The sequence below is a fragment of the Tamandua tetradactyla genome, chromosome 8 (genome assembly GCF_023851605.1).
Source record: "Tamandua tetradactyla isolate mTamTet1 chromosome 8, mTamTet1.pri, whole genome shotgun sequence".
In the NCBI taxonomy this organism is placed as follows: domain Eukaryota; kingdom Metazoa; phylum Chordata; class Mammalia; order Pilosa; family Myrmecophagidae; genus Tamandua; species Tamandua tetradactyla.
The window spans coordinates 91,367,668-91,379,725 of record NC_135334.1 but is presented as its reverse complement, the minus strand read 5'-3'; the positions used below and the strand labels follow the sequence as shown (position 1 = coordinate 91,379,725).

At 38.7% G+C, this 12,058-nt stretch overlaps 1 protein-coding gene across 37 annotated transcripts in view; it reads left to right on the top strand.

Moving 5' to 3' along the window:
* Positions 1-11,545, top strand: part of SOX6 (SRY-box transcription factor 6) — a 602,540-nt gene extending 590,995 nt beyond the window's left edge. For all 37 annotated transcript variants that reach the window (XM_077114108.1, XM_077114106.1, XM_077114104.1 and 34 more), the window contains one exon: positions 4,854-11,545. In XM_077114108.1, the coding sequence (XP_076970223.1) occupies positions 4,854-5,157 (304 nt within the window). In that variant the 3' untranslated portion in view covers positions 5,158-11,545. The remainder of the gene's footprint in view (positions 1-4,853) is intronic.
* Positions 11,546-12,058: the final 513 nt, after the last annotated feature.

Genomic DNA, 12,058 nt, shown 5'->3' with positions numbered 1-12,058 from the left:
CTGTGAGTCAAGAGAAATGTTTTTTGTTTGTTTTAAAGTAAGATATTATAACATGTTTATGTGCTAATGAGAACAGTCCAGGAGATAGGGAAAAAATGGATGATTCAGATGGGAGACACAATTGATGGAGAGATATCCCTAGTGAGAAAGAGCAAATGAATTCAGCTATAAGCAGAGAGACAAGAATTACATTGGATTATGAATTGATTTAAACTACAGGAGGCAGACAGAGGATAGAGACATGAAGGTAGGTAATTGTGATGGTGGGAGTTTGTGAAAGTTTTCCTCTGATTACTTCTAATTTCTCCATTAAATGGAAAGCCAGGTTATCTCCTGAGATTAAAAATGGGAGAGGAGGATTTGGACATTCGAGGAGAGTTGACAACATATGAAATAATTGTCTGGAAGAGTAGGAAAATATAAAAGGTATACCTTGAAGATATTCCAGGTTTGGTTCTAGACCCCTGCATTAATATTGTAATAAAGCAAGTCACATGAATTGTTTTGGTTTCTCAGTGCATGTAAGAGCTGTATTTATATTATACTGTAGTTTTTAAAATATGCAGTAGTATTGTATCTCAAAAAAATAATGTACATACCTTAATTTAAGATGCTCTATTTCTAAAAATGCTAATGCCTACCTGAGCCTTCGGTGAGTTGTCATCTTCTTTTGCTGGTGAAGGGCCTTGCCTCAATGTTGATGGCTGCTGACTGATCAGGGTGGTGGTTGCTAGAGGTGATGGTGGCTGTGGCAATTTTTTAGAGTAAGACAACAGTGAAATTTTCTGCATCATTGAATCTTCATTTCATGAAAGACTTATCTGTAGAATGGGATGCTGTGTAATAATATTTTACCAACAGTATAACTTCTTTCAATTTTGGAGCCAATCCTCTCATACCATGCCTCTGCTTTATCAACTAAGTTTATATTATATTCTAAATCTTTTATCATTTCAACACAGTTCACAGCATCTTCACTCATAGATTACATCTCAAGAAAGTACTTTCTTTGTATATCTCTTAAGAAGTAACTCCTCCTTTGTTAGTTTTATCCTGAGTTGAAGCAATTCAATAATATCTTCAGGTTCCACCTCTAATTCTAGGTCTCTCATTATTTCTACATTATCTGCAGTTACTTTCTCCACTGAAGTCTTGAAATCCTCAAAGATGTCCATGGGTTGGATCATCTTCTTTAAATGCTTGCTAATGTTGATGTTTTGACCTCCTATCATGGATAATAGATGTTCTTGATGGTATCTAGAATGGCAACTACTTTCCAGAAAGCTTTACTTTGCCCAGATCCATCAGAGGAATCACTCACTATCTATGACTGTTACAGCCTTATAAAATGTATTTCTTAAATAATAAGACTTGACAGTCAAAAGTACTCCTTGATCCATGGGCTGCAGAATAAATGTTGTGTTAGCAGGCATGAAAACATTAATCTCTTTGTACATCTTCATTAGAGCTCTTGAGTTAACAAATCTGTTGTCAATGAGCAGTAATATTTTGAAGTGAACTTTTTGTGTAGGTCTCAAAGTGGGCTTAAAATACTCAGTAAGCCATGTTGTAAACAGATGTGCTGTCATCTAGGCTTTGTTATTCCATTTATAGAGCACAGGTAGAGTAGATTTAGCATAACTTTTAAGGCCCTAGGATTTTCAGAATGGTAAATGAGCATTGGCTTCAACTATAAGTCACAACTGCATTAGCCCCTAACAGGAAAGTCAGCCTGCTCTTTGAAGCCAGACATTTTCTCTTCTCTAGCTATGAAAGTCCTAGATGGCATCCCATATTAGGACATAATAAAAGTATGTTTTGTATACATTGAAAATCTCATGTTTAGTTTAGCCACCTTCATCAATGATCTTAGCTAGATTTCTCAATAACTTGCTATAGCTTCTACATCAGCACTTACTGCTTCATCTTGCCATTTGATGTTATGGAAATGACTTCTTTCCTTAAACCTCATGAACTAACTTCTGCCAGCTTCAGACTTTTCCTCTGCAGTTTCCTCACTTCTCTCAGCCATCATAAAATTGGAGAAAATTTGGGCCTTGCTCTGGATTAGACTTTGGGTTAAGGAATGTTACGGCTAGTTTGATCTTCTATCGAGACCATTAAAGCTTTCTCCGTATCAGCAACGAAGGTATTTTGCTTTCTTATCATTTGTGCGTTCACTGAAGTGGCACTTCTTATTTCTCTCAAGAACTTTTCCTTTGCATTCACAATTTGGCTTTTAGTACAAGAGACATAGCTCTTGGCCTATCTTGGTTTTCAGCATGCCTTCCTCACTAAGCTTAGTGATTTCTAGTTTTTTATTTAAAGTGAAAGACCTGTGACTTTGCCTTTCACTTGAGCAGTTAGAGGCCATTGTAGGGCTATTAATTGCCTAATTTCAATATTGTTATGTCTCTGGGAGTAAGGAGGCCTGAGGAGAGGGAGAGAGAAGAGTGAATGGCCGGTTGGTGGAACAGTTAGAACACACACAACATTTATCGATTAAGTTATCTGTCTTATATAGGTGAGATTTATAGCACCCCAAAACGATTACAATAGTAACATCAAAGATCACTGATCACAGATCACCAAACAGATATAATAATGATGAAAAAGTTTGAAATATTTTGAGAATAACCAAAATGTGACACAGAGGCATGAAGTGAGCACATGCTGTTGGAAAAATGGCACCAATAGACCTGCTTGATGCAGAATGGTCCCAAACCTTCAATTTGAAAAAAAAACAAACACCACAATATCTGCAAGTACAATAAAGTGAAACATAAAATGCCTGTACAGAGGGACAGCTGAACAGATCAGGGGCTGATTTGAAGTCCATGCTCATAAATTTAGAGACTAGTCAACAGGATAGTGTCTCTTCTCCAGCCAAGTTCAGCTGAGTGGGTATAGTCATGGAGTAAGCAGAAAGTTAGACTAGAGTTGGAGTATTGCCTTATAAGAGAATGGAGGGTATATATGAAGTGGTGATTAGCCAGAGAATTTCAGCTGGGTAAAGAGGAAAGTGAGGACACAAATGGGGACAGACCAACAGGCTCTTTGGAAATCAGGAATTTTTATGTAACATAGTGAGCTTAGTGTATCTGTATACTGAATATCTATAAAGGAATGCGTGATAAATGTGAGTCAGGTGACCTGGGTTCAAATTCTGGCTCTGCTACTTGTTTTTTGTGTGGCCTTAAGTAAAACCTTATTTTCTTCATCTGAGAAATGAGAATAATAATAATAACTCATAGGGTTGCTGTGTTAATTGAATGAGGTAATATATATCAAAGCATGTTAAGTTAGTCAAAAGTTAAGGAATCATTATTATGCTACCTAGTGACCGAAAGGGGCTGTGAAAGATGGAATTATCATCCATTTCACACAGTGATTCTAGGCCATCTCCACCAGGTTTTCCTTCTACCCGTCTGGAGGGTACACCCGCCTTTGTGCTCCTTCTGGACACATCAGAGAAGTGCTGGGTTACTAAGCTGTATCTTCTCAGGCAGATTCGGAGTATTGTCCTATTACACTGACATGGACAGAAAATTTCAATGATAGCATATAGGGTCAACAAGAATTGTTGAGGAGGTGAGTGACCTGAAGCCACGAGTACAAAAAGGTAGAAGGACCTGTCAGGACTTCTGTGGCACTACTTTATAAAAATAGGGAAACTGAGGCTCAGAAAAGATAATTATATCCTTTTTTACATTTTGAAACAAATGAAAAATTGCAATTACTATACATAAAGATTAAGAAACAATTGTGGGCGGGCCACGGTGGCTCAGTGGCAGAATTCTCACCTGCCTTGCTGGAGACCTAGGTTTAGTTCCTGGCGCCTGCCCATGCCAAAAAAAAAAAAGTTAGTGAATGTGGCATCCATGAGAAGATTGTTTCTGTCATAGACTCTGAGCTGGATAGAGCTTTAATTCTTGCATACCAGTTTTAATGCCTTCAGTGAAATTAAGAGAAGAGAGTAGCCATATCTCCTTGCAGAGGGAGAAGACTCACCTTGGTAAAGGATCTGGTAAGTTTATTTGATCTAGCGTAACATTTTGAAGAAATGATCTGGTTTGACTGGACCTTGGCACCTACTAGGTTCTAGGATGAGGCAGTGTGCCATTTATTCTTTTGAGTTGCAGAGCTCTCACTGCTCTTTGCAGCTGACTCCTCCAACCCCTAGCCCCAGTTCCAGCCCAGGGCCTCAGGAGTAATGGTGGTCAAGATGATCCTCCATAATTAGGAAAACAGAAGCTTCAAGGAGTTTCTTGACAAGTTCAGCATGTGTACCAAATATATGCTTTGCTAAATCTGCCTCTCAGGGTCATTCTAAGTCATTCTGCCATTTTTATCTTTCCTCTGTACAGTTCTTGAACCAAAGTGAAGATGACACAGCCTGTTTAAGTGTCATTATAATGTGTTTCATTCCACTACTATATTTGTAATGTTCTAGGATATTTTGAAAGATGGTCTCACATGTAATTTTGTGGAATTAACTACAGCATTTTTTCCCAGATGTCAAGTATTTTACAGGCTTTGCCATATTTGTAATATTAAAAGAACCCTGTTTTTAACTTGCAAAACCATCAATACATTGCTCCATTGTATGACTTACCCCCAATCATAGCATCAAGGAGATTTGCAGGTCTCTTCCAAAGAACACCTTTGTCATATTTTGTCATTTACTTAGAAAGTCAAGCAGTGACTTTCTAAGAAGGGGATGAATTCCAGTGTCACCCAGAAGAACATAGAGAGATAGAGAGATAGAGAAATAGAGAGGTAGAGAGAGAGAGAGAGAGAGAGAGAGAGACAGTAATTTCCCCTGTTTCATTTTATTTTTTGAATCTATACAGGCAACAGCCTCAGATTCCAATCACCACAGGAACAGGTGTTGTGTATCCTGGTGCTATTACTATGGCAACTACCACACCATCACCTCAGATGACATCTGACTGCTCTAGCACCTCTGCCAGCCCGGAGCCCGGCCTCCCAGTCATCCAGAGCACTTATGGAATGAAGACAGACGGCGGAAGCCTAGCTGGAAATGAAATGATTAATGGAGAGGATGAAATGGAAATGTATGACGACTATGAAGATGATCCCAAATCAGACTATAGCAGTGAAAACGAAGCCCCGGAGGCTGTCAGTGCCAACTGAGGAGTGTTTGCTGAATTAAAATACTCTGACATTTCACCCCATGTTCCCCAACAAAAAAGTTCTTAAAGAGCCCGCATGCATTTGTGGCTCTACAATTACATCAGCAGAATGGTCTTAATTGTTTCGTAAAGTGTGAGACAGATTAAGTTTTTCCTGATTTTTCATGAACTTGAGTTTTTTGTCGTTATTGTTATTGTTGTTGTTGTTGTTGTTGTTTTTTAATTTAGGTGAAGACATATTAAATATGAGACACCAGGACTTGAAAACTTATCTCAACCCATAGCTGTCTTACAAGTCTTATATTTTTGTCTTACTTTTTTTTTTTCCCCTTTTGGATGTTGATAAAGGTTTAAGTTACTGTTTTAGATGGGGTTAAACATTCTCACTCAGGTATGCTGTGCCGGCCTACAGGTTGTGAATGTGTTTTGATTCTGAATTATTTTAGAAACAACTGAGGATTTCCTATTGTGAAACAGAACAAGTCCACAGCGTGTGCAGCTGCATGTAGAGCATTTTCAAAAGGCCTCGAAATTCCGTTTTTTTTTTTTCATGTGTAGAGTTAAACTTCAAATGTGCCAAACTTTTTAGTAACTTTGAATCTTAATATTTTAAAGTCTTAAAGGAGACACTGCAAAGTCTTAGACAATCTTTGGCATCTTAAAATAAAATAGCAAACCACACATTTTTTTTTCCAGAAAATGGTAAAGTACTCAGGAATCTGGAGACAAGATATTGTAAGGAATGAACAAGGTTGCCACAGTGCAAGTACCCAATTGTGTTTGCCTCCTGATGTGCCATCAGTGTGCACCACGGAATGATACATGCACACCAGAGCAATCACACCAGATACTGACATGGTGGTCTTCTTTTCCTGAGACCACCTCTCACTACATCCATCATCCCTTTGCCTTTAACCCCTGACATTCAGTCTTAACACATTTTCTTTTAAATAATTTATTCATTCCAGAATGTCAAGGGTCCACTTATTATTTATTAAAAACAAAATAAAACAAAGCATTGTTGGTGGCATTAATTTAATAAATCCTGTTTTCCACCCTCTTTCCCCAAAGAACTTTTCAGCCCTTTTCACCTCCTTCTCCTGCTAGATACAAAAGATGTACATAGTGATTTTATGTCCCCAGAGCATCTGGAAGCATTTCTGAAACAAGATACTATTAAATACCTATATTGTTGCTTTTAAACATGAGTGTCTATCTGACTACAGGGCTGGGTATTTGGATATCAGTGTATAACCTTACACTTAACAGTCATGCCCCTGAGGTCCACTATGACCTTGAATCCTTTTCCAGAATTTCTCCCTTAATTCAGTTCAGCAGCAAATAGTAGGGTCAGCATTGGTGGCGTTTCCCCTATATTCAGTTTAGCAACAGAGTCAGCAGTGGTTACTGCCAGGCAGTAGAGACCCACAGCCTCACCTAAAGCCTGAGGCTTGTGGGCCATACAAGAATTGACAGTGAAGCTGACACAGAAGGCACTTTTATGCTGAGTTGCCTAGTCCCAGCTGGCATGTCTAGAGATTTCTTTGCAAAATCCCCAGGATGCAAGAAGCCACATGACAGCCTGAAAACAGATAGAAGCAAATAGTCATGATACATCCAGAGAATGAAATAAAACCATAGGAAAGGAGAAGGGGGGAAATACATTCCCTATATGGGATATTCCTACTGTTAACTCTGGGGAACACATCACTCCTGGGGCAGCAGAAGAGTTACTCTGGCTGACTCCCTGTATCTCTGGCCACGTGGGGACAAGCTTACGTGTGAACAAAATTAACTGCACTGGTCACGCAAGGATATCCCTGGAAATGTGCTGATGGGCTGGGAAGCAGTGAAGTTTCTTTCCCCATCTCATAACTACAGGGAGCTCTGCCATGCCATTTTGACCTTCCTGAAACCAGGACTGATTGCCTATGAGGGACCCACCCCGTGTGGTTCAATGGGACAATGCCAGTGAATGGTACAGTTCACCTCATGGGACAACCCAGAATCTCATCACCAGGACATAGGAATGGCCCCATCAGATTTCTTGAGCCATTTTGTCACTTGGAAGAAAATAGCATATCTACATATTTATTTAAAGAGAGTTCAAGGCCATACCTAATAGCAATAAATTGGTCTAGCTAAGATACAACCAGCTATATCATTAGCTGGGAGTGCTCTCAATAAGCTGATTAAGGTACTGATAGAACTGTTTTGTTCTTAATATTGGTTGGGGATTGGAACTCTGTTTTTGTACATTTATTTAAAATGAGGAGGAGGTCGTTTTTCTCAAAAAATGAATATTTATTATTTTCTTACTGATTGCTTTGATTATATACCTCTCCTCCTCAGTTCACTCTCATGTTTTCTTTCTCTCTCTCTGGCTTTTGCATTTGCTCTCTCTCACTTCATTTTTATTTTGTTGCATAGGTAGTATGCTATATGGCTAGAATTGTATTGTATGTAATTGATTTTGCACAAGGCAAACATTTAGAATAGTAGGTTAATTTTGTTTGTTTTTATGACCATGCCAAAATAATATTCTGGGCTGGTGGAGAACAAAGGACTGTTCTTTAGGATTGAAACTTGATTTTGCTGGTAGTAGAAAAAAAAAAAAAACACACACACTCACAGATGTTGTTTCGTAAGTGTTATAAGCACTGGATATAAATGGTATTTTTTTATCACTTCTGACTAATGTGAAACTGTTGTACGAAAACTACACGAACAAAAGTCATCTGTTTTGACTCGTGTGGGCTTGCCTCACAGTTGCCGGATTTGAGTCATTTTTATGTCTTGTTATTTCATTTATTTATGCAAAATACATGTGTGTATGAACACTTTGTTTTAGCTCCAGCTTTGCCTCAGTACTGAGGTTCAGTTACTTCTTAAAAATGAAAGGTTGTTCAGGAATGCTCTGATTGTAAACGTCTCTTTCATTGGGTCAAACAGTGATGCTGTATTTGAATCTAAATTCTGTGCGTAAGCAGTTTATTCTATTTATTAGCCAACTTTGGCTCTAAATATCCATGAAAATTAAGAATGACAATCATAGGAATCACTTCATTATATTTTTAATGGGGCTTAAAACAAAGTTTTTATGACTTTACCATCTCATTTTAGAATTTTCTAATCATGTAAATATAACATAGAAATAGAATTTTATTTTTGGTTCATGGACATTAGTGAGATATAGTTATGTATTTCCATCTTGTTCTCTAGCCATGTATATTGGTCCAGACTAGAAACTGACAAGTCACTGTACCTCATAGGATAGTGAGTTATCAGCCACAATGAGGGGAGCAGAGTTGGACCTAACTGGAACAGCAAAACCCTTCACTAGGGTTCTCATGCAGTTTAGAACCCCGTCCACAGACTTGGACTTTTACTTTTTTTCTTATAGAAAGTTGATGAATTGAACATTCTAAATATCCATTTCAGCTGGGAGAGAGACAATTAGCTTTGCGAATCCACTGAAAACTTGTAAGATAGTTCTATGACCATTTAATTAATAGCAAGAGGTATGAATGCTACTCTAAAGGCAAAAATCTGCTTCTGAGTTTGGCCATTAATAAAAGTACCACCATGCCAATTAGATTAAAGAATGCTAGTCAAACTATTTCATAGTATCTTCAAATCAGACATAAAAGTTATTCCCACCTTGTTAAAGAACCTACAGGATCAGGATTTCCCTTGTCAGTTGGAATAGGAGCTATGGCAGACAATCCTCTCCTAAAAAAATAGACTATATGGAAAAAGAGAGAGAGGGAGGGAGGAAAGAAGGAAAGAAGGAAGGAAGGAAGGAAGGAAGGAAAGAAGGAAGGTAGGAAAGAAGGAAGGAAAGAAGGAAGGAAGGAAGGGAGAGAGAAAGAAAAAGCTGGTCTGTGGCCTTGAGCAGCCAGGCAGGCAGTTTCTCTATTTCACTGGCCAATGGTGATGCAGTATCTTTTCCAGGAAGGTATGAAAGCTTTGTTGTTTTCATGCATATTCAGCACATCAATTTGCTTCATTTGGGATTTGACACTCTTCAGCTTTGTCCTCAGGCCTGATTTGATTTGCCAGGGTCCTGACACCAACTCCCAGGCCAAGTTCTAAATTCAGGTATGGGCTCACAGTGTTGTTGAGCTTGTCAAATTCTGGCCTGTCCCGAATGTTATCCCCACAGGAGCCTGGGGTATTTGAAAAGGGTGTGATCACTCTAAGTCTGAAATTAAAGGCTGCTTTCTTTTCCTTATGAAGCTATGCTGCTTCTTTGGAGCACACCTTCCTGAGCCAGAAGCACAGGCAGTAGCTGAAAGCAGAGATTGTTTCGAGGAAGCCCTTCTACCCCGAGTAGGAAGGCAGCCAGGTCACTCGAAAACCAGGGCTGAGGCTGCTTTTCTCAATTTACTCATTTTGCACAGAGATGACCTCTACCTACACATTAGGGCAAGGAAAAGAAATCACTTTGTAGTTTTAAACCATATGAAAAGCCCTGTACCAAGTGCCAACAATTGCAAAGACACAATTAAAGGAATGTATTAAAAGTATTACTGGGTCTTCCTTTTTAATGATAAAATGACAAAAAAAAAGTGGTGGTGTAACCTTGCCTGATTTTGTACACGTTTGTCTAAAGATTGAGCTGGCACTTGAGCTCACTTTTCAAAGTATAATAATATTGTATGACCTCATTTGTCCTTTTATAAAAGCACTTGCATCATTTCCTTAAGTCATCTGACCCCTGACATGTTTTCTTCTTTAATAAACAACTTCGATCTGTTATTCCTGCCGATCCTGTTCTGTTTGTGATGCCATATACTATTGAGTGTACCCCTGTGCTTATATCATTGAAAAATACTGATATGCAAACACATTTCCTTTTCATCCCCGTATCGTCTTTTCCTCTGGGGTCAGACTACTTTCCAAACAGCTCATGAACAAGTATTCAAAATGCTGGTTCCTTTGGGGCAGGGGTTCGTGTGGGGAGGGGGACACGGGCAAAAGGTAATGCTTAGTACAGATACTTTTCGGATTGGCGTCCGTGGCAATATGAAAGCTTGAAGGCAACTCAGTGATGTCTTGCTCAGTAGTTTTCCTATTCCTGAAGAACCACAGGCATAAAGTGAGGCCTCTGTGCTGGTGCTCTTGGAGTATGGGGAATGTGCAAATATTTAACTGTTTTGTATGCTGCACGTTGCAGACCTGCTCATGTACATTCTCCGTTTGTCTTCCTTTGTTATATGTGTTTTTGCTTTTTTGAAAGTGCAGTCTTTATTGTACCCTTCTTCAGCTTGTAGCAAATTAGCGTGCTTAGCATTTATGTTCATTCATTATTGTATTTGCCATGTAAAATTTTTATTACCTTAGATAAGCTTATAAGCTGTTACTACATAACTTATCTTACTGTAACTCTTATTTTCTGACATTGTAATTTGTTTGTGATGTATATTTTGAGATTGTATTCTATGTTAATTTAATCAGCACAATTCACTGACATGCTGGACTGACATGCTGGCTGCTGTTTCAAATTGTAAAGTTTGTGTAGGACTGTTGGGACAACTGCAACTCTGTTGTCAAGGTACTGTGCTTTGGTTCCTATAGCAACACCATGGGTGTAGCCCTTGAAATGCTAAGGGCATTTCATGCACCCCCAAGCAAATTTTAACTACAGATTTTCTTTGTAGAAATTCTATGTCTAACGCAGGTACCTACTTGGCCCATGGCTGGTAACTCTTTGGGCAATTAGATAAAAACAAAAAAAAAAAAACCCATAAAAACTAGTGTCTATTGCTGCTTTGAATATGTTTGAAAGTCTGAAAATGTAAATAGTTTATCAAAAAAAAAAAATCCTGTACAGTCCAGTGTAAAGTTTTTAAATGACCTTAAGGGTTGCCATCACATCTTTCTCACACTCTCTTGATAATGAAAAAAAAAAAAAAGGTTTGCTAAGGATTAAAAAAATGGGAGGAAAAAAGAATCTCTCCAAATTTAAGGGAATGAATCATTGTTCTTAGTTTTGTTGCATACACAAGCTTCTTGGATTTGTTGTGCGGTATTGACGTGAGATAAAATTCAACATTAAATAATCTTTCAGTGGTACTTTTCAAAGTCCTCCCCTCCTCTGCCTCATAATTAAGGGAAAAGACAAAATTGAAAGACACATTGTCTTTTATCTATTCTGGTGTATGTTGGCACCTTAGCTACTTTTTTTCTTTTTTTGCACAAGGTGCTTTCCTGATATGTTAAACATGCCATCCTTGGGTGATAATGTATATGCCATGACGGGGCTTAGGTCCCTCAGGGGAGTGTCTATAAGAACTGCCTATTTATGCTCATTTACCTCAAGACTGTCTTCTCTACCCTTAATCTAGTCGTCATCACTCCATCTTTTGTACTGCTGTTGACACTTACAAATTAAAGATAAATTTTGTTTTATGACCTCTGTGTATGGCCTTATCTGTGCTCACCAAACTGTCTCCACCATTGAGTCAAGGAAGCCCTAGGCTTGCCACCCACTTGTTGCAGCAGAGCTCTCCAGCTCCCTATCGATGCTTCTGTGCTGTCCAGAGGTAGGTCTCAAAAAGACCTGAAACCCCTTAGCTTGGAAGGATTTGCCTGCTTTTTTTGTGGAGCAGACACTGCTGCCCCAGGGGATACATGTGGATTTAGATAGGAGACTCAAGATCCAGGGTAGATTTTTGTCAAGAACAGATGAGAGAGACTATTACTTCCTATTTGCCTGACTTATTCATGAGAATGAAATAGTTTATAAAATCTCAGGACATCATAAGCTATGAACAAGTCTCAAGGGCCAACTTTCCATGTGACACCAACTCACACAAGCCTAGAAGCCAAGAGTGGAAAATGCTGTACTCATGGAAGGAACCTTTCCCTCCATTGTGGTTGGGAATGGTTGGCTGATT